At 47.8% G+C, this 23241-nt stretch overlaps 1 protein-coding gene across 1 annotated transcript; it reads left to right on the forward strand.

The window, feature by feature from the left end:
* The first annotated feature begins 16865 nt into the window (after positions 1-16865).
* On the forward strand, positions 16866-22582 carry LOC143804194 (uncharacterized). Its single transcript, XM_077282053.1, has 2 exons — positions 16866-17583; positions 21273-22582. The coding sequence occupies exons 1-2, from the start codon at positions 16954-16956 to the stop codon at positions 21306-21308; spliced, it is 666 nt and encodes a 221-aa protein (XP_077138168.1). The 5' UTR covers positions 16866-16953; the 3' UTR covers positions 21309-22582.
* The last annotated feature ends 659 nt before the right edge of the window (positions 22583-23241 follow it).

The following is a 23241-nucleotide window of genomic DNA, read 5'->3' on the forward strand; positions in this document are numbered from 1 at the left end:
CACCTGTTCCCGGCGCCGGCACCAGAGAATCCTCACAGTGTGCACGATATGGGGATTCACACACAGTGACTTTAGACATGTAGGTTAAGATCCGACAACCCCTTTAAGGATGGGCCGCGACTCATGGGCCACTGCTGTGTGGTTGCCCCCCAGGCTAAAATTTGCCAGCCAGCCCCTGATCAGACCCATGATATTAAAAGCCCCAGAGGTGATCTTTCATGATCTATTTCTAATATAAAACTTTCTTCAGGCTCCTTTTAAAAAACAGGAAACTCCGAGCCTACAATATGCACGTCAAACATTTTTATTTGCCATTTCTTCTTTTATTTCTTTCTGATTTCCGTCATTCATTACGATTCTTGTCCCATTGACTCTGGCCTGCGAAGTGAGCGGTTACGTTGGTGTGACAATGGCTCTGAGGGAGAGCGACAAGCCATCAATTCTCTGAATCACGCGAGGTCGTCAGTGACCACAAAACAGAAGACGTATTTCACTCCAGATTAGAGAATTGTGCCATCAGCGTCCTAACCGACCATGATATGAAGATGGCACAACCATGCCGCCACAGCAGTAAGAGGAGCTGCTTCACTGCAGCACACCCCATCCCCACCATGATGAGGCGGAATCCTCAAGATGTCTGCGAGATCCCTCAACTATCCTGCTGCACAGCGGTCAGCAAAGACCCAACCTGGAATTGTGGAGCTCCGACCATATCACACATAAGATACTCCAGATGTGGACTCCTCCAATCTCCAACATACGGTAGTATTTATTCTGTAATATACACGACTTAGCACACTCACTCTTTGAACTTTTTTCTGTACTCCCTAGAGACAAGCAAATAAACTCAATGGAATCTTCAGGTCTCTCTCACTGTTCCGCTAGTCCGGCGGTCATGGCCCCTTGGAGGGTTCTGCGCATGTGAGCAGGAAGTTCATGGCACGTAACATGACTACATGATGTCGTGGACCTCCCATACAAATGTGCAGACCTCTCCAGAGCGCCATGACAGTTGAAAGCTTGGCATAGTGAGAGAAGCCCCAAAAATCCAGTGCACGGGATCATAAGATGCGGCGAGGACGAGATGGATGGCGAGGACTTGTGGAGTCACCAGAAAACTGAGGGGTGAGGTGAGTGTAAAGATTTTTCCTATTTTTTACATATTAGATTTATTACAGTCTGTGGTCTTCAGAGAATGAGACCCCTGAGCACAATAAGGAACATTACATTTGTGGAGAATAATTTCTCTGACGAAAATCAGTGTGAACAGATGAATTCTAATACTGACCGATCCGCTCATCTCCACCGCCCACTAATCGCCTTTGTCCTTTATGTTTGAAAGAAACGCGGCCTACGGAGACATTTGAAGTTGATAGAGTTTTAACATTGATGTTCATTGCTTGTAATGTTTACATTATTTTTGCCTTTTGATACATTAAAAACTATATAAAAATTGTACCACTTTCTATAGCAGTGGTGGGCAATTAATTTTGGGCCATTTTGCAGACCCTGTTTTATAGGCCGAACCAACAGACCAAATCTAATTATAATAATAAAATCAACAATAATTATTATTATTTCACATTAATTTTTAACACATAATATTGAACATAATCAAATACTGAAGTCTGGTGGCTCGCTGCTCCTGCTAATACATATTACGATAGGGTTCATTATAGTGTGTGTATGTGTGTTTGTGACGTACAATGTGTGTAGCATGGAGTATGTATGTAGCATACATAGTGTGAATTAATGTATGTGTAATATACACCTTGTGTGTACCACGGAGTCTGTTGCTGTAAAAAGCAATGTGTGTGACATCGACAGTGAGTGTGAGTGCGTGTAGGATGGATCGTGAATGTGTATGACATACAGCATGGACAAGTCCTCCGGCCCAGATGGCATTCATCCACGGATACTGAGGGAGCTGAGCTCAGTAATTAACAGACCACTGTATCTCATATTCTTAGACTCTCTTGTAACAGGGGTGGTGCCACAGGATTGGAGGAGGCTCACGTGATACCAATATTCAAGAAAGGTAAGAAGGTGGATCCGGGCAACTATCGTCCGGTAGGCCTCACATCAGTAGTGGGCAACATTTTTTAGGGCATTATGAGAGATGACCTGCAGAAATATATTGCAGAGAATGATATAATAACTGACTACCAGCATGGATTCATGAAGAATACGTCGTGTCTAACTAACATGTTGGGTTTCTATGAGGAGGTAAGTTCAAGTCTGGACCTAGGTAATGCAGCTGATGGGATTTATCTGGACTTTGCAAAGGCATTTGATACAGTTCCCCATAACAGCCTTATACTGAAGCTACAGAAGCAAGGACTGGAGGAAACTATATGAAGATGGGTACGGAATTGGATAAATAACCCGAAACAAAGAATCGTCATAAATGGTACTTTCTCTAAATGGGATATAGTCAGCAGTGGGGGCCACAGGGATCTGTACTGGGAGGAGTGGGGCCGCAGGGATCAGTGCTAGGAGGAGTGGAGGCCGCAGGGATCAGTGCTAGGAGTGGAGGCCGCAGGGATCAGTGCTAGGAGGAGTGGAGGCCACAGGGATCTGTACAGGGAGGAGTGGAGGCCGCTGGGATCTGTACTGGGAGGAGTGGAGGCCGCTGGGATCTGTGCTAGGAGGAGTCGAGGCCACAGGGATCTGTACAGGGAGGAGTGGAGGCCGCTGGGATCTGTACTGGGAGGAGTGGAGGCCGCTGGGATCTGTGCTAGGACTGACTGTTTTTAACCTCTTTATTAATGACATTCTGGATGGGATTGAGAGTAAAGTGTCAGTCTTTGCTGACGACACCAAACTATGCAGGATACTAAAATCTGACCTTGACATTACAATATTGCAAAATGATCTGAATAAGATGACTGAATGGGTAAACACTTGGCAAATGAGATTGAATATAGGTAAATGTAAAGTAATGCACCAAGGACGGAGTAATCCTATATCTGTATATACATTAAATAGGACAGGAGGACAACGGGGGATTCTGGTTACAAGCTGAGCAGCAGCACTCAATGTCAGGCAGGAGCGACAAAAGCAAACAAGATTTTAGGATGTATAAAAACAGAGATCAAATCCTGCGATCCCAACGTATTATTACCACTTTATAAATCACTGGTGAGGCCACATCTGGAATATGGGATCCAGTTTTGGGCTCCACATTTTAAAAAGGATATTCAGAAGTTAGAATCAGTTCAAAGGTGGCAACTAGATTACTACACGGGATGGAGGCCGCTCACACGAGGATGGAAAAGTTGGGCTTGTTTAGCTTAGAAAAAAGACGCCTCACAGGGGATCTCATTAACATATATAATTATATGTGTGGTCAGTAAAAAAACACTGGCACGACTTGTTCCTTCCAAGGACTGTACTGAGGACCAGGGGGCACTCGTTATCTGTGGTAGAAAGGTGATTCTAGAAGCTAAACAGGAAAGGGTTCTTTACAGTTAGAGCAGTCAGACTGTGGAATGCCGACCACAAGAGGTGGTAATGGCCGACACTAGAACAGCTTTTAAAAAAGGGCCGGACGATTTCCTTCATACACAGAACATTGTGGGTTATTGTTAAAGTAGTGGTGAAATGTACATTTGGGGGAGAAAGGTTGCACTTGATGGTCCGAGGTCTTTTTTCAACCTACATAGATGTAACTATATAATGAGATCAATATTGCAAACCTCTGGAAAGAGAGGGCTCCTCCGTGGGTATTCTCCTGTAGGGGATGGTTTCAGCCTTTCTTCCAGGAATGGGAGACAGGAGGGCAAGTGAAGGATCTTCGCACACCGCATGGACATCTTCCGGCTTACGCTACCTTGGTTCTGAAGGTAATTCGTCGGTGGGGTCTGGGAATGTGGGGGATCAGGACTCTGCCAAGGAAACTCCTTGACAATAGGGTTCTGTTGACCCATTTCTAGAGGCCTCTGGCGCCCAGGGATTGCCCAAGTAAGGATCTTGGGGTGGGTTTGTGGTCCGTGGGGTACTGATCCGGTACTTAAAGGGATGTGTCATGGCGGCAGTAACCCAGTCCGTGGCCCAGGGCGCCCATGTTAAAGGAAAAATCTTTAAAGGGGTTTGTGAAATAATAAAAGTTTGTGACGCCACCTGTGGTACTCGGTCAGGGTGACCGACTCTGCTTAAAGGGGTCAACTGGGGTGATGTTGTGGCAGCAGGGATGGTATGGCTTCCCACAGATGAACCTGGCTCCCAAGGTGTTTGGCAAGGATGGTTTGGTGCCAGGAATAAATGGAGGACACAGGTTTGCAGTCTCTTTACCTGGTTTACTGATGAATTCAGGTAGCCGCAGTCAAGGGTACCGGATCATAGGTACAGGTGAGGTCCGGCCAGCTTGGAAGTGAATCTAGAATCCCTCTAACCAGGTGGAGTTGGAAGCCTTCCCTCTAGCGCTGTGGTTTAGTCCCTTGATGCCTTAGGCCTCTCACAAGGTCCTCCCGTGTTCTCTCTGTCCCCTTTAGGTAGGACAATACCTGTACGACAGGATTTTACATGATCTCTATCACGATCCAGGCTCTATTTGCTATTGTGTCCTCAGGTGTCAATGGTGGACAGGTAACCTGCCATCTGCTGTCCGCCGGTTTCTGCCGTGGGGCATAGAGTTACCCACAACCTCGGTCCTCTGGCTACCGGTATCTGCGCTTAGTGTGGAGGAAGCCCAGTCGCAGCTTCTCTCCAGCTCTTCACTCTCCTGTGCCTCTTTTCCTCCTTCACGCTCTCTACAAATTATTCTGTCTTTCTCTCTCCAATCCAGGAGCTGCAGCATTTCACATGGCTGCACGGCCCCTCTGTCTCTCCGACTCTCTCTGTTTCTTCCTCACTCCTCTGTGACAGACTTCTCTGCTCTGTCCCTCTGTTAGACTGCTCTACTTTCTCTCCAGCCAGAATATATATATATATATAGAGGAGCCACCCACAAACTGGATCAGAGCTCCCCCTTCTGGCCTGGAGTAAGAACATGTTGCATGTTTGTGAATACCTGATAAAAGGAATCCTTCCTCGATTCCAAGCGTGACATCATTCTCCTCGTGAGCAAAGCAATGCCACCATAACAACCAGGAACCTGGGGTGTTACATTTGCATCTTCTGAATTCTGTCAGGATCCCCTTGAAGTTTTGGGATATAACTCCGGATCAGTAATGTAATGTATGTACACAGCTATATAACATTGTGGTGTTCTGAGGTCGGCTTAGTCTCATATACTGTACATGTTCTGCCAATCACGTTGGGTGTTGTACAGGATTGGTTGGTGATGGTTGAGTGTCAGTTCTGACCATTATCTGCTGCCATGCTTTCACAGTGTATATTGTTCCCATGTCGGCAGTGTCCCATCACTACTTTGCTGCCTCGTTAGATCTGGCTCTTAGTCCAGTGCACGATGTGGAAGTCACATTAAGGTCCTGAATGTCGGAGACTTTATTATGACTGAACTGCTGAATTCTGAGGATATGGAAATCCTACAGGTCACTCCACGTTAAGCATCTTATGACACAAAGGAACCTTCCTCTGAACAGACGATGGAGGAGGGAGAGTTCAGAAATAGAAGATAATTAGGGGAAATCCCAGCGCTCTGATCTCCCGCGGCTAAGCCCCTCTCCTATGGCGACAAATCCCTTCTTGCAGAGAGAGCGTCACCTCTCTAGACATATTCGCTCAGTAATCTGAGTGACAGAGGCGGCGCGGTTTCATCTCCTCTCTGCACCGCCGTCCATTACTGCTGCCGCCTGCTCTCCCATTTCCATGTGTCAGTGATTTGTTACATTGTGTTTTTATAATTGATTTTACAATGCAAAGAGAATGTTATGTTATGTAGAAATGTGACATCAAGGTCAACCGGCTATTGATGAGTGGATGCAGTGGAATGAATATTAAATTATAGCAGTGCTTAAAACACATCTTCAATAGGAAAGGAAAGCAGAACTGATCCAAGAACTCTCGGGAAGCTATTTTATTCCTATGTCATCTTGTCATATTCCTAGAGGGATCCAGGCAAACCTTCCTGCTATTGTATGTGAGGACGACGGTTTCTCTATATACTAATTACATTCCTTATGTCAATATCCTTGCCAAACCCCTTATAGGCTGCAATGCACATCACAACCGCTAGGTGGCCTCATAAAGAGACCTATAGCGTAAATACAAGACTCCGCAACATTGTAACACCAAGAAGGAAATGGCATGAAATTATGGAAATCACAAGGTGGGGACGTTACTGATCTGTAAATGATGGCAAAATGCAAACAAAACTGTTGTGAATTTGGATTCTGGGCTCCCCCGGTGGCCGCTTGTGGAATTGGACTTGTCATCCTCTTTCCTGTTTCACCTGATTCCATCAGTAGTGGGTGTCGCTATTTAAGCTCATTTCTCTGGTGGTTTCTTGCCGGTCAACAATGTTATCTGATGCCTCTCAGTGCTTGTTCCTGCTTCTAGACAACTACTGATAAGTTGGACTTTTGTCCATGTTTTGTTTGCCTATTTGTTCCAGTTCGCAGCTGAAGTTTTGTTACTGTGTCTGGAAAGCTCTCGTCGATCAGGGATTGCTACTCTGGCGTTATGAGTTAATGCCAGAGTTTAAGGTAATCTCTGGATGGTGTTTTGTTAGTATTTTTCTGCTGACCATGAAAGTATACTATCTGTCTTCTGCTATCTAGTAAGCGGACCTCAAATTTGCTAAGACTATTTTCCTGCTGCGTTTGTTGTTTCATCTGAACTCACCGTCATTATATGTGGGGGGCTACTGTCTTCTTGGGAATATTTCTCTAGAGGTGAGCCAGGTCTTATATTTCCCTCTGCTAGCTATTTAGGTCTTAGGCCAGAGCTGGGCATCTAGCGATAAATAGGAAATGCTACCTGGCTATTTCTAGTTGCGCGGCAGGCTTAGTTCATGGTCAGTATAGTTCCATCTTCCGAGAGCTTGTCCCTCTATAGGCTTGCTATGATCTCTGCCTGCAGAGATCATGACAGTTTGACCGGCCCATAAAGTGTTAAAGACCCAGGTTGAGAAAGGAGAGTTATAAGAAGTCTGCTGGAATTTTTTTTTTTTTTTTTTTTTTCCTCCAGTCTGCCTTGCTGCAGTCTTTTTTCTCTCTCTCCTCCTAATCTCTGTATGCTCTGTGTGCACCTGACAATAATGGATCTCCAGAGTGTAACTGCGGGTTTGAATAATCTCATCACGAAAGTACAAAATTTACAAGATTTTGTAGTACATGCTCCGGTATCTGAGCCGAGAATTCCTTTGCCGGAGTTCTTCACAGGGAATAGAGCTAGCTTCCAGAATTTCCGAAATAATTGTAAGCTTTATTTGTCCCTGAAGTCTCGTTCAGCTGGAGACCCTGCTCAGCAGGTTAGGATTGTGATTTCCTTGCTCAGGGGTGACCCTCAAGATTGGGCCTTCTCATTGCCAGCAGGGGATCCTGCGTTACGCGATGTGGATGCGTTTTTTCTGGCCTTGGGCTTGCTTTATGAGGAACCTCATTTGGAACTTCAGGCAGAAAAAACTTTGATGGCACTATCTCAGGGGCAAGACGAAGCTGAAGTTTTCTGCCAAAAATTCCGTAAATGGTCTGTGCTTACTCAGTGGAATGAGTGCGCCTTGGCGGCAACTTTCAGAGAAGGTCTCTCTGATGCCGTTAAGGATGTTATGGTGGGGTTCCCTTTGCCTGCAGGTCTGAATGAGTCCATGACAATGGCTATTCAGATTGATAGGCGTCTGCGGGAGCGCAAACCGATGCACCATCTGGCGGTGTCTATGGAAAAGACGCCAGAAAGTATGCAGTGTGATAGAATTCTGTCCAGGAGCGAGCGACAGAATTTTAGACGGAAGAATGGATTGTGTTTCTATTGTGGGGATTCTACTCATGTTATATCGGCATGCTCTAGGCGTACAAAGAAGCTTGATAAGTCTGTGTCCATTGGCACTATTCAGTCTAAGTTTATTTTGTCTGTAACCCTGATTTGCTCTTTGTCATCCATTGCCACGGACGCCTATGTTGACTCTGGCGCCGCTCTGAGTCTTATGGATTGGTCCTTTGCCAATCGTTGTGGTTTTGATTTAGAGCCTTTGGAGACTCTTATTCCTCTGAAGGGGATTGACTCCACCCCATTGGCTAATAATAAACCACAATACTGGACACAAGTAACCATGCGTATCAATCCGGATCACCAGGAGATTATTCGTTTCCTGGTGCTGTATAATTTACATGACGATTTGGTACTGGGATTGCCATGGTTGCAGTCTCACAACCCAGTCTTGGACTGGAGAGCTATGTCTGTGTTGAGCTGGGGATGTAAGGGTATTCATGGGGACGTACCTTTGGTTTCTATTTTGTCGTCCATTCCCTCTGAAGTCCCTGAGTTCCTCTCTGATTATCAAGACGTCTTTGACGAACCCAAGCTTGGGTCGTTACCTCCGCACCGTGAGTGCGATTGTGCCATAGATTTGATACCGGGTTGTAAATATCCAAAGGGTCGTTTGTTTAATTTGTCTGTGCCGGAACATGCTGCTATGCGGGAATATATAAAGGAGTCTTTGGAAAAGGGACTTATTCGTCCATCTTCTTCTCCCTTGGGAGCTGGGTTTTTCTTTGTCTCAAAAAAAGACGGCTCTTTGAGACCATGTATTGATTATCGGCTTCTGAATAAGATCACTGTTAAGTATCAATACCCATTGCCATTGCTTACTGATTTGTTTGCTCGTATAGAGGGTGCTAAGTGGTTCTCTAAAATTGATCTTCGTGGGGCGTATAATTTGGTGCGGATCAGGCAGGGGGATGAGTGGAAGACCGCATTTAATACGCCCGAGGGCCACTTTGAGTATTTGGTCATGCCTTTTGGTCTTTCTAATGCCCCTTCAGTTTTCCAGTCTTTTATGCATGATATTTTCCGCGATTTTCTGGATAAATTTATGATAATATATCTGGATGATATTCTGATTTTTTCTGATGACTGGGACTCTCATGTCCAGCAGGTCAGGAGAGTTTTTCAGGTTCTGCGGTCTAATTCTTTATGTGTGAAGGGGTCTAAGTGCGTTTTTGGGGTCCAGAAAATTTCCTTTTTGGGGTATATTTTTTCTCCCTCTTCCATTGAGATGGATCCCGTCAAGGTGCAAGCTATTTGTGACTGGACTCAGCCCTCCTCTCTTAAGGGTCTTCAGAGATTTTTGGGCTTTGCCAACTTTTACCGCCGATTTATTGCTGGTTTTTCGGATGTCGTTAAACCACTGACTGATTTGACCAGACAAGGCGCTGATGTTGCTAATTGGTCCCCTCATGCTGTGGGGGCCTTTCGGGAGCTTAAGCGCCGTTTTGCCTCTGCCCCTGTGTTGCGTCAGCCTGATGTGAATCTGCCTTTTCAGGTTGAGGTTGACGCTTCGGAGATCGGAGCTGGGGCAGTGTTGTCGCAGAAAGGTTCCGACTGCTCCGTCATTAGGCCTTGTGCCTTCTTTTCTCGCAAATTTTCGCCCGCAGAGCGGAATTATGATGTTGGGAATCGGGAGCTTTTGGCCATGAAGTGGGCGTTTGAGGAGTGGCGCCATTGGCTCGAGGGGGCTAGGCATCAGGTGGTGGTATTGACTGACCACAAAAATTTGATTTATCTTGAGACTGCCAGACGCCTGAATCCTAGACAGGCGCGCTGGTCTTTATTTTTTTCTCGCTTTAATTTTGTGGTGTCATACCTACCGGGTTCTAAGAATGTTAAGGCAGATGCCCTTTCTAGGAGTTTTGACCCGGACTCTCCTGGTAATTCTGAACCCACAGGTATCCTTAGGGAGGGAGTAATTTTGTCGGCCGTTTCTCCTGATCTGCGGCGGTCCTTGCAAGAGTTTCAGGCGGATAGACCGGATCGTTGTCCGCCTGATAGACTGTTTGTTCCGGATGATTGGACCAGCAGAGTCATCTCTGAGGTACATTCTTCTGCATTGGCAGGTCATCCCGGAATTTTTGGTACCAGGGATTTGGTGGCAAGATCCTTCTGGTGGCCTTCTCTGTCACGAGATGTGCGAGTCTTTGTGCAGTCATGTGACGTTTGTGCTCGGGCCAAGTCTTGTAGTTCTCGGGCTAGCGGACTGCTGTTGCCCTTGCCTATTCCTAAGAGGCCTTGGACACACATCTCGATGGATTTTATTTCAGATCTGCCTGTTTCCCAGAAGATGTCTGTCATCTGGGTGGTCTGTGACCGTTTCTCTAAAATGGTCCATTTGGTTCCTCTGCCCAAGTTGCCTTCTTCTTCTGAGTTGGTTCCTCTGTTTTTTCAGAATGTTGTCCGATTGCACGGTATTCCTGAGAATATTGTTTCTGACAGAGGTACCCAATTTGTGTCTAGATTTTGGCGGGCATTCTGTGCTAGGATGGGCATAGATTTGTCTTTTTCATCTGCTTTTCACCCTCAGACTAATGGTCAGACCGAGCGGACTAATCAGACCCTTGAGACATATCTGAGGTGTTTTGTCTCTGCTGACCAGGATGATTGGGTTGCTTTTTTGCCATTGGCAGAGTTCGCCCTCAATAATCGGGCCAGTTCTTCCACCTTGGTGTCCCCGTTTTTCTGTAATTCGGGGTTTCACCCTCGATTTTCCTCCGGTCAGGTGGAATCCTCGGATTGTCCTGGAGTGGATGCGGTGGTGGAGAGATTGCATCACATCTGGGGGCAGGTTATGGACAATTTGAAGTTGTCCCAGGAGAAGACTCAGCGTTTTGCCAACCGTCATCGTCGTGTTGGTTCTCGGCTTTGTGTTGGAGATTTAGTGTGGTTGTCTTCTCGTTTTGTCCCTATGAGGGTCTCTTCTCCTAAGTTTAAACCTCGGTTCATCGGCCCTTATAGAATATTGGAGATTCTTAATCCTGTTTCTTTCCGTTTGGACCTCCCTGCGTCCTTTTCCATTCATAACGTTTTTCATCGGTCGTTATTGCGCAGGTATGAGGTACCTGTTGTACCTTCTGTTGAGTCTCCTGCTCCGGTGTTGGTTGAGGGTGAGTTGGAGTACGTTGTGGAGAAAATTTTGGACTCTCGTGTTTCCAGACGGAAACTCCAGTATCTGGTCAACTGGAAGGGTTACGGCCAGGAGGATAATTCTTGGGTCAATGCATCTGATGTTCATGCTTCTGATCTTGTTCGTGCCTTCCATAGGGCTCATCCTGGTCGCCCTGGTGGATCTGGTGAGGGTTCGGTGCCCCCTCCTTGAGGGGGGGGTACTGTTGTGAATTTGGATTCTGGGCTCCCCCGGTGGCCGCTTGTGGAATTGGACTTGTCATCCTCTTTCCTGTTTCACCTGATTCCATCAGTAGTGGGTGTCGCTATTTAAGCTCATTTCTCTGGTGGTTTCTTGCCGGTCAACAATGTTATCTGATGCCTCTCAGTGCTTGTTCCTGCTTCTAGACAACTACTGATAAGTTGGACTTTTGTCCATGTTTTGTTTGCCTATTTGTTCCAGTTCGCAGCTGAAGTTTTGTTACTGTGTCTGGAAAGCTCTCGTCGATCAGGGATTGCTACTCTGGCGTTATGAGTTAATGCCAGAGTTTAAGGTAATCTCTGGATGGTGTTTTGTTAGTATTTTTCTGCTGACCATGAAAGTATACTATCTGTCTTCTGCTATCTAGTAAGCGGACCTCAAATTTGCTAAGACTATTTTCCTGCTGCGTTTGTTGTTTCATCTGAACTCACCGTCATTATATGTGGGGGGCTACTGTCTTCTTTGGAATATTTCTCTAGAGGTGAGCCAGGTCTTATATTTCCCTCTGCTAGCTATTTAGGTCTTAGGCCAGAGCTGGGCATCTAGCGATAAATAGGAAATGCTACCTGGCTATTTCTAGTTGCGCGGCAGGCTTAGTTCATGGTCAGTATAGTTCCATCTTCCGAGAGCTTGTCCCTCTATAGGCTTGCTATGATCTCTGCCTGCAGAGATCATGACACAAAACATTCTCGATGTATTTAGTATCAATATTTAAATCAGGCTATACTAGTAAGTTCCCTTCATTAAGGAGATACAGAGCAGTAAGGATGTGAACACAGACCAAAGTTATTTAAAATGTATCAATTTTTATTACATCAAATTGATCATAGAACAAAATATTTAAAACCAGATGCCTCTATTGTGAGGAACACTTGAATGGTACAGACCCCCTCCTTTTTAAGTAGTAATATTTGTATAATTTAGCATTCAATAATATAATAGATTAATAAATCTGACAAAATCATAAATAAATTATATGCAGTGTTAACTGAAATTATCAGTAAATAAAATCATGGAATCTCGAGTACAAATGATTAATCAACTCCTTTATTTAAGCCACTATATCATATTCAAAAGTGCTAGTGCATAGAATTAAAGTGCAGAAATATCGCATGAGTAATCAGGAGTGATATAAGTGTCAGAGATGCCAAAGGAGTTGCTTTGCTATGCAGATGTAGATAAGTATATTATGTATTTTGAACACAAATCAGTACAATGCCACTAGGTGGCCATATAATGCGACAATTAAGTATGAATAACTTACTAAGTACTGGGGTCTGTCCTGTGTCCCTCAGCCCCGACACACATTATGTCTACACTTCTTCAGTGTTATAGATGCCTCTCCATTACTAAGCCATGGGCTTGATGTCACCAGACAATGCAAAGGTGGCATCAAACTCACACATATGAACCTCACTTGCCACCGCTACAGGGCAAGTGGGAAGAGCCGGGCAAAGCACCAGAACGGGTGCCTCTAATAGATGCACCTTTTCTGGGCAGCTGCGGGCTGTTATTTTTAGATTGGAGGGAAAATATACTTGGCCCCTTGCCAGCCTGAGAAAAACTGCCCCCAACTATTTGCTATAGCAAGGCAGGTTGTCAAAATTGGGAGGACCCCATGCCATTTTTTTAATTATTTAAATTTAAAAATACGGTGTGGGGACCCTTCTATTCTTGATAACCAGCCTTGCTGAAGCTGACAGCTGAGGGTTGCAGCCCCCAGCTGTGAGTTTTGCCTGACTGGTTATAGAAAATATGGGAAAACTCAGGATGTTTTTTTAATTAATTTATTTATAGCGCAAGCGGCCAGTGAGGAATACTCCCATCAGCAGGTGTAGGCTGATGGAAGTAATAGTCCCATCAGCTGCCGCCTGCTGTCATTATTCTCACTCGAATAAAACTCTCTTCATTCTCCCCTGCTCACGCTGATCACTAACAGAGCAGAGGAGAATGATGAGAGCAGTATTCCCGGTGCCGGGGAACAGCGCTTACTGTAGCACATTTTCCCTGGCGCCGACGCGTGTCTCACGGATGACACCCATGTGCATCATCCAAGTGCACGTGTGCGGGACGTTTTGTGGCCCGTGCTAACGGTATAAGACGGACATGTCAGCATGTTTTGCCCACAGACACATGGCCCGTGGAAACACACGGATGTGCACAGACCCATTCACTTGAATAAGTCTATGTGTGTCAGTGTCTCTGGTTCATGTGAAAACTGTCACCACACGTACCAGAGACATTTACATGTAAAAGAGCCTTAAGAATGGGCTAGCAGGAGCTTAGACACCACCATCACTGGCAGCAGCCATGCAGACACTAGTATTACCAAACACAGATCATAATTGTTCTCTTTGACCCTGGTGTATTAGTGGGGAGGATGCCAAAGGCATTATCAAATATACATGGCACATCAGTCAGGATGATGTTACCTCTGACAGCGACACTGTCAGTTTGAGTCAGTGTTCTGCAAACATCTGTCTGAATGATCACATGAGCTGTGTTTTAGTTTGCGAAAAACATAAAACATCTGCCAATGCAATGTGTTATCAGATAGGTTGTTGGTTATTACCAGATTACCATCCATTTCCATGGTTCTTTGGTGAAGTGACATTAAGACTGGGATTGTGTTAAAGAACTTAAAAATGGCTGAATATAGGACTCCTAGCACTGAGTTTTTTGAAATTTTTTAGGTCAATTTACATCTTTTTAGTATTGTGATTTTCAGCAAATCAATTCGCTACTAACCATCTATCCACCCAGCAGTAGTGATGGGCGAACCCCAGGATGTTCGGGCCCGGCAGGTTCGGCCAACTATTTTTTGAAAAGTTCAGTTTCGGGTACCAGAACAGTACCCCAACCCAGACCCCATTCAGATGAGTTGGGGGACCAAAACATCCATTGTTTGCCACGCTGTCATATGCATGATAGCACGGCAAACACTGCCTCTGATCGGTGCTAAGATTATCACCAGCAGAGAGCAGCAGTTTCCATGCTGTCAGAGTAAGCCAGCAGCTGTCACTGGCTGTAAAAAGCTAACCTCTGCTCACAGGCATCAGCTGATGAGTACTACTCCCATCAGCCAGCACCTGTGCTATGAATAGATCATTTTAAAAAAATGACGTGGGGTCTTTCTTTTTTTGATAATGAGCATGGCAAAACTGACAGATGTGGGATGCACTCTTCAGCTGTCAGCTTTATCATGGCTGATTATCAAGAATAGAGGGCTTCCCATGCCGTTTTTGAAAAATATTTTAAAAAATAATTAAAAAAAAACAGTGGGGTTCCCCCCCATTTTTGACAACCGGCCAAGCTAAAGCAGACAGCTGGGAGCTATTATTCTCGATGGTATGGGGCCTTGGATATTGGTACCCTCCAGCCTAAAAAGAACAGCCCACTGCTGTTCCAAAAAAGGCGCATCTATTCTGGATCTTTGCCTGGCTCTCCCCACTTGCCCTTATGGCAAGTGGGGCTCATATTTGTGGGCTTGATGTCACCTTTGTATTTTTAAGTGACATCAAGCCCAGCAGTTATTAATGGAGAGGTGTCTGTAGGACGCCTATCTATTACTAACCCCATAGTCATATTGTCAATAAAAAACACCAAGAATAAAGTCATTTATTTGAAATAAAAATGCACACCATTTAACAAATTTATTTAAAAATAACAAACACGGTTATACTCACCTAACACCAATTCCATTGAAGCTCTGCTCCCCTGTAAAAAACTGAATATAATAAACAACAAAACTAACCTAATGCCCATTCCATTGAAGCCCTGGTCTCCTGTAAAAAATGATTGTTATAACTGAGGATGATTGATCAGCAGTAATATGTAAGTGTAATATTTGAGGAGGGTAACTTTGCAGTAAAAATGTCAGCAATTCGAGAGCATTACTCAGCGGTAATAACTGTAATATTTGAAGAGAATCGATCATCAGTTTTGTTTGTGACAAAGTAGAGTTTTACATGCTGTCAGTGAGTAGATCCTGGTTCATATTGTCATTGAATTGATACATTTCCCTGAGGTCATTTACCCTGTAGAATCATTGCTTCTTCTTCTTCCCATGCAGGTATCTATAGGGTACATCTCCATCATTTCGCATCATTTGTTTTAGCTGAGTGGAAATCTAATTATGTTCTGTATTTCTTGCCTCCTGCACTTTCCGCCGCCGCCTGAACTTTCTCCTCTTCCGAGCTACATTTGAGCGAGGGACGTTTCAATTTGTAGAGGTCACAGCAGGAGGTCGGAAAGTAATCACATAAACTGCGCTTCTTATTATTTACTGTCCCCGTGCCCCGCTACGTGCAGGTGAGGAGCCACACCAGGCCCGGTGGATATGTGTTTTTGTTCGTTACAATCGGCAGATCATTTCTTACATATAATAAATATAAATAAATACATAAAACTACCGTGCGGCATGAAGAGCAGACGAATATCACAAAGAATCAATGCTTCTAATTGTCATTTAGAAATGTTAAGTATATGTAACTGGATACTGGACCCGATGTCTTGTTCTTTAAATAAAAAAAAATCTACAGGAAGCACGACCCCAACTAAAAACATGCTTCAGCTTCATTAGCACTTTGTTTTTTTACGATTTTATAAATTACATAATTATTGCAGCTTGCAGTCTCCTCTGGGAGAAGCTAAAATTATACAGCCACCACTAGAAGGATCTTATTGCATATTAGTTTACCCAGCCACCACTAAGGGGCGCTCACTGCATATGGATTTATACAGGAATCACTAGAGGGAGCACAGTGCATGTGGAACTATACAGCTCCTCTCCATGGAACTCACTGAATATGGATTTATAAAGCCACTTTTAAGAGAAGTTCTTTGAATGCAGGTTTAGACAGCCACCACTTGGGAGAGCTCAATGCATATGAATTTATTAAGCTAACAATAAATGGAGTAAAGTGCACTTTAAATTTTACAGCTCACTACATACAGATTTACAAAGCCACCAATACAGGGAACTAAGTGCTCGTTGAATTATACAGCCATTACTTTACGGAACTCAATGCATATGGGTTTGTACAGCCACCACTAGTGAGAGCTCACTATATACAGATTCATACAGCCACCACTAGTGAGAGCTCACTATATACAGATTCATACAGCCACCACTAGTGAGAGCTCACTATATACAGATTCATACAGCCACCACTAGTGAGAGCTCACTATATACAGATTCATACAGCCACCACTAGGGGGAGCTCACTATATACAGATTTATACAGCCACCACTAGGGGGAGCTCACTACATACAGATTTATACAGCCACCACTAGTGAGAGCTCACTATATACAGATTCATACAGCCACCACTAGGGGGAGCTCACTATATACAGATTTATACAGCCACCACTAGGGGGAGCTCACTACATACAGATTTATACAGCCACCACTAGTGAGAGCTCACTATATACAGATTCATACAGCCACCACTAGGGGGAGCTCACTATATACAGATTTATACAGCCACCACTAGGGGGAGCTCACTACATACAGATTTATATATTCATCACTAGGGGGAGCTCACTATATACAGATTTATACAGCCACCACTAGGAGCCTGTAGTCTGTGGAGGAAGGTGCTGGTCTGTTTGCTCCAGGAGAGTCACCAGTTTTTTTTCCACCCAGTAATTCCCCCCCCTCTCTGACCTAGGAAAGAGAGGGGTGTAGTGGATGGACTGTGGGGCTGAGTCCCCGTCTCCCACCCCTCGGTCTAAGCCGGCGAGGGGTGGGAGCTCATTGCTACCGGCAAAGAGGGTCACCAGATCTGGCAAGGCCCAGAGCATGGAGGAGCCCAGGAAGACCCAGGAGGGCTGCAAAGCCCCTAAGGCTGAGGCGAGGGCCACTGCGGTGTCTCCTCCCGGAGGTGAGCGGAGTACTCGCAGAGGTGCAGCGGCGGCGGTGCAGAAGGATTGGGGCACTAGGGCCGCACGGGAGCCGGTTACCAGCTATGGCTCCCGCGTCCATGCGTACCTCAGCGAGTATGATGAGGCTGGGAAGACCATCAGGAGACTCCGGGAGGAGCTGAAGGAGGTGAGGCAAGCTGCAAGCAGAGCCTCCCGCACAGAGAAGTCTGCCCTGACAGCCAGGATATCCAGCCTGGGGATCTGCATTGAGGGCATGGAAGCCCGGAGAGCGGCTATATTGGATAACAGCGGGCCCTTCCGGGAAAAACTGGAAAACGAGGACCGATTCCACAACATGGCTGCTGCGAAGGAGCCAGAGGGGTCTCGGCGTCCGACCCAGGTGGAGGAGGTGGACCATGAGGAGATGGAGGAGGCGCCGTACCCACCTGGGGGCTTGGTAAGTGATCTCCAGGCCACACACAGCGGAATAGATCCAGTGCAGGTCCCACTCCCATCAGACAACAGCATTTCAGAGGATGATGGGGGAGATGCGGATGATAGCAGCAGCGATAACAGCAGTAGTGGGGGTTGCCTCGTCAGCTAGAGTCCCCAGTAAATTATGCCCACCTGAAGTTTGGGGATGAGGTCTGCGGGGACGAGGCAACCAGGAGGGGGAAAAAGAAAAGCAAAAAAAGGAAGAAAACATCGGAGGAGAGGTTGGTGTTTGTCCCCCTTCCTGGGACCCCCCGGTCCCGCTGTGTGGAGCCCGCTACCCACCCCGGCCCGGGACCTGCAGTGGGTCCGGTGCGAGGGAGCGGGGAGAGTACAAGTCGTATGGCGCAGGTCGCCGTCTCTGCTGGCGGTAGCAGAGGGGGCGAGAGTGGGCATGCGGCTGCAGAGCCGGACAGTGTGCATGGTCTGGAGTGTGGCCCTGTGGCGGGCAGTAATAGAACCTGTGGAGGTGTCCAGGCCCGATCCTCTGTGGAAACGGGGGACGGCCTGGTGCCTGCTGCACCTGCTGGCGCTCGGGGGGTGGAGGCTGTGGGTACCTTGCCGGTGGTCGCCGCTCCCCGCAGTGTTGGCGGTGCGCTGTCAGCCGGGGCCGCATCATCGGCGGCGTGTGCTGTGGTGTCGGGGTCCCCCACATGCAGATCCGATGCTGGGTCAAAATCCGGGACCCCGGCACCGGTTATCATCTCGGGTGCAGCTGTAATGGCTGCGGTAATGCCGGACCGGATCGCACCCTCACCGGAGGGGGTCGCACTGCCGGGGTCCTCTGCATGTGTGTCACCTGTATCTGTGGGGGACCCGGCGGTGAAGTGCACACGGGAGTGTGGAGATGGTCTGCAGGAGAGGCTGGAGCAACAGTCTGCAGCTGCCAGCACATGCTCTGCTGAAAAGCAGGGTGTGGTAATCAAACCCTGCAGTATGGATCTTAAAGGGGCAGCTGCACTGCAAATAACAATCCAAGCAGAAAGCAGAAAAAAAAATGCAAACAAAAATGTAAATGTAAATAAGAATGGAATTGGTGCAAGTGGTGTGAATATTGTCTGTGATAATGGTGACGGGTCAGGGGTGGTTTCTGCTGGAGGTATGGTTGGTGTGAATGGTGCCAGTGCGGTGATTTCTACCAGTGAAAATGGTGAGGCTGAGGTAAGTGAGGTGGAGATGGTTGACTGTGAGGTTGAGGGTTCAGGGACTATAGGGGCTGGTCCATCGTCCCCCTCACCTGCAGCCGCCATTAGTTATGCGGCTGCTGCCGCTGGGGTTCCACAGGGGTCTTCCTCATCTCCGAACCCAGGGAATGAAGCTTTTCGCCGCTGTTTCCTGGAGGCCCTCAAAAAAGGTGAGCGGACGATCAATGTAGAGGGAAGAGAGGTGGCGTTGTCCTACTGGCTAGATAAGTTTGGTCTAGCTTCCTTCCAAGAGAAAAAGGGGGGGGAGACCGTGTGGTCCCTCCCGACAGCCGGGCAGGGGGTCTCCAGGAGAAATGTGGTTCGTCTTCGCTGGAGGGGCAATGAGGCGTGTCCATCCAGGACAAATGTGGTGAAGCTCCTCATGAAGATGGACTTCAGGGCTATTGACATCTTTGCTCTGATACATCCTTTTGGGACCTCCACCTTTGATATCAGCTTTGTTCGGCCAGAGGGCTTGGAGCTCTTTTGGTCGAATTATGAGCTGGTAAAAGAGGAACCCGGCTGGCGAGGGTTCACCGTGGAAGCAATTTCTCGCCAAAGTGGGCCAAAGAAAGTGACCGTTTTAACATGTAATGAGTCTCTTTCTGGCGTTGACATAATGACCTGGTTGAGCCGGTACGGCGAGGTTGTGGAGGTCCCTAAGAAGAACCGGGACGATTTTGGTATCTGGTCAGGTGGCTGGACCTTCATGGTAAAGTTGAAGCGTTCAGGTGGCACTGTCACCCACATCCCTTCCTCGGCTTTCCTGGGAAGGGATCGGATTCTGGTCTTCTACCAGGGGCAGCCGAAGGTATGCCACAGGTGCGGTGATCCTCGCCACTTCAGCGCGGGCTGCAAGGTGCAGAAATGTGCCTTGTGTGGCGAGGTGGGTCACCTCGCCGCATCCTGTGGTGTCATTCGATGTCACCTGTGTGGTGATCTAGGTCACCCGTTCAGCCGCTGCCCTCGTTCCTTCTCTAATGCCATGGCCGGCCGGGCGGAGGGGAGCCGTGAGGAAGTTCCTGGCGGTGCAACTTCTGCAGAGGTTGGAGGTGGCAGCGGGGGAGGAGCTGAGGGGCCGATGAGGAATGGCAGGGCGAGGGGCCCCTCTTACCAGCGGAGGCAAGCAAGGCGTCAGGAGGGCAGGGGGCAGGAGGAGCCTCGGGAAACTGGGGTAATGGCTGCCCCCTCCTCCGAGGCGACAGCTCATGTCACTGAGGCCCCGGGGGAGGAAGCGGTGAATGAGGAGATCAGACGGATGGAGAATGAGGAAGTGGCTGATCTCTCAGATGCCTCTCAATATGAAAGTTTTGATGAGGATGGAGGGGAACAGCCAAAAGAAATGGGTGACAAGGGTACCAAGAGTGCCAAGAGTGCCAAAAGTAAAAAAAAGAAGAAAAAAGGTGGAAAATCTTCTTCCCTGACCAAGGTGCCTAAGGAAGGTCCCACCGACTCCCCTCTGATCCCCCTCTCCAACCGGTTCCAAGCCCTTGACGATCCTGCTGAGACGGGAGTCGGGGGTGAGGTTCCGGAGGTAACATCGGGAGGGCCTTTGGGAGGCGGGGGAGTCCCTTCTCCAGGGGGTGTGTCTTCCTCGGGAGGTAGGGACGACCCTGGGTCCGGAGATGAGAAAGAGGTGGGAGGGATGGATACCTCTGTCTCTCTGAAAAGAAGAGGGGGGGCTTCATCGTCCGGAGATGAGCGGGCTAAGAAAAAGGGTGGGGGGAAGAAAAAGGCCATCTAACTCGATCACTCATGATGGCGGCACCCACCCCGTTGACTCTAGCGACCATTAATGTTGCTAGTATAAAGTCTGATGCGGCTAGATTTGCGGCCTTTGATTTTCTCACCCGATTTGAGGCTGAAATTTTGTTTTTGCAGGAGACCAGGCTTACCGATATGGGGGCCATACGCAAGGCGGAGAGCGAGTGGAGGTGCGGGTCTTCGTACTGGTCTCTTGCGGCCGAGCCGTGTAGCGGGGTGGCAGTCCTTTTTAAGACTGCATCGGTTGAATGCCGGAGAGTTATCGAGGTAGAAATGGGGAGGTGCCTGGTCTTAGACGTCTTCATGAGGGGACAGGAGCTTCGGCTCATTAACATCTATGGTCCGCAGTCAAAGTGGGACTGTAAATGTCTCTTCCTGAAGATTAAGCCCTATCTTTTTACGAGTCGGCAGGTGGTCTTTGGAGGTGACTTTAACACTGTCACAAGGCTTCATGATAAGGGAGGCTCCATTGACCGGCTGGCTTATGATAGTAATACTCTTAATAGTATAGCTAGTGACGCTCGCCTGGTGGATGTCCACATCCGGCACACCCCAGGTCACTGTGGTTTCACCTTTCATAGAGGTAATTGTAGGTCTAGGATAGACAGGTTTTTTTTAAAGGAGGATGCCATCTCTTCAGCAGTGTCCGTTGTTGAGGTGGAGTTCTCCGATCACTGTCTGATTTCTTTTTCTCTGAATGTTTCAGAAACCCCTCGGATGGGAAGGGGACTATGGAAGCTGAATTCGTCCCTCTTGGAAGAAGCAGAGATAAGACAATCCTTTGAGGACTTTCTTCAGAGCCAGGTACCGCTTTTGGATCTCTGTAGCGATAAGTCAGAGTGGTGGGAGATGTTCAAGGATCGGGTTGCGAGTTTCTTCCGCCGGCTCTCGAGCCTCAGGAGCCTGAGCAGGTACCGCCTGTATCAGGAACTGAGGAGGAAACTCGAACATCTCGTCTCGGCTGGAGGTGACCGTGAGGAGATCTCCAGAGTGAAGTCTTTACTCAAGAGGTGTCAGTACGATAGGCACACATCTTTGGTTTTTGAGAGGGATTTCGGGAGGTACCGCTCGCCTGACCCCTACAGAAACTGTAAGATGTCAGTGAGTTGTAAGGTGGTGACAGGTTTGGTCGACGATACGGGTTCCCTGAACAGATCCAAATCAGGGATCCTGGAGGTGATCAGATCTTTCTACTCACACCTCTTGGGGAAGAGGGATCTGGATCGGAACGTGATGTCGGCTTTCCTGGCCGAGGCCATCCCTGAGCCAGGAGATGACCCCTCGCTTCACGTTTTGACAGAACCAATCAGGGAAGAGGAAGTGCGACTGGCCATTGATGGGCTTCGGCCTAAGAAATCGCCAGGTCCGGATGGCTTAACATCCGAGTTTTATAAGACATTTAGGGACTCCTTGGTCCCCCTCTTGACCGAGGTGTTTAACGAGTGTCTCTCCTCGGGCGCTCTCTCCCGGTCAATGAGGCAGTCGGCCCTGATTATCCTGTCAAAGGGTAAGGACCCGTCCCGTATTGAGAATTGGCGTCCCATAGCGCTTCTCAATACGGACCGGAAGGTTCTGGCAAAGGTGCTGTTCAAACGGCTGGTGAAGTTTGCACCCCGGCTCCTTTCGGGGGCCCAGCACTGCTCTGTTCCAGGCCGCAGTACCTTTAGTGCTGTGCTCGGTGTCCGAGAGGCAGTGGAGCAGGGCAGGGCAGGTCACTGGAAGGGGTACTTGCTGTCCTTAGACCAGGCGAAGGCTTTTGATCGGGTTAACCATGAGTACCTCTGGTCCGTCCTTCTGAGGTACGGTCTGCCTGGGGGGTTTGTAAATTGGCTAAAGATCTTGTACGCGGGGGCAGAGACTTTCCCGCTCGTGAATGGTTGGTCTGGCCGCCCTTTTGAGGTTGGGTCTGGGGTCCGCCAGGGCTGTCCATTGAGCCCGCTGTTATACGTGTTCGCGATAGATCCCCTTTTAAGGAGGATTGAGCGTGGACCGTTGGTGGGAGTCAGGATGGACCAGGTGGCCCCGGAAGCCACTTTGAGGGTGGTAGCGTATGCCGATGACGTCTCCCTTTTCGTGTCCTCGGGTGAGGAGGCGGAGTGGGTCATGTCTGAGGTTGATCGCTACTCGGAGGCTTCTGGGTCCAGAATTAATCAGGAAAAGTGTGAGAGTCTCTGGCTGGGAGGGGGAGACCCTAGTTTTGGTCTCCCGGACACTCTTCCAGAGCCCCAGGCATCGGCAAAAATCCTAGGCATCGAATTTGGCCCTGGGGACTACCCCCAGCAAAATTGGGAGGGCAGACTTAAGATCGCCGCCCAGAAGGTGGACCAATGGAAGGGTTGGTCTTTGACCCTGAGGGAAAGGGTTAGCCTGGTTAAGGGTTTTTTGCTACCCTTGTTAATATACCTGGGCAGTGTCTGCATGTTGCCAGAGCCGCTCTGGACACGGGTCTACAGCCTGTTTTTCCAGATGTTATGGGGAAATAGGCTGAACCTAGTCAAGCGGGAGGTCACATACCGCACAAGGAGACTAGGAGGGTTGGGTATGGTCAACCCAGTGGTGTTTCTAATAAACACTTTTGTCAAGACTAACATCGCCAACCTCTGGTCAGAGAGGGCTCCTCCGTGGGTATTCTCCTGCAAGGGGTGGCTTCGACCCTTCTTCCAGGAATGGGAGAC

The sequence above is a fragment of the Ranitomeya variabilis genome, chromosome 2 (assembly GCF_051348905.1).
Source record: "Ranitomeya variabilis isolate aRanVar5 chromosome 2, aRanVar5.hap1, whole genome shotgun sequence".
NCBI classification, from domain to species: domain Eukaryota; kingdom Metazoa; phylum Chordata; class Amphibia; order Anura; family Dendrobatidae; genus Ranitomeya; species Ranitomeya variabilis.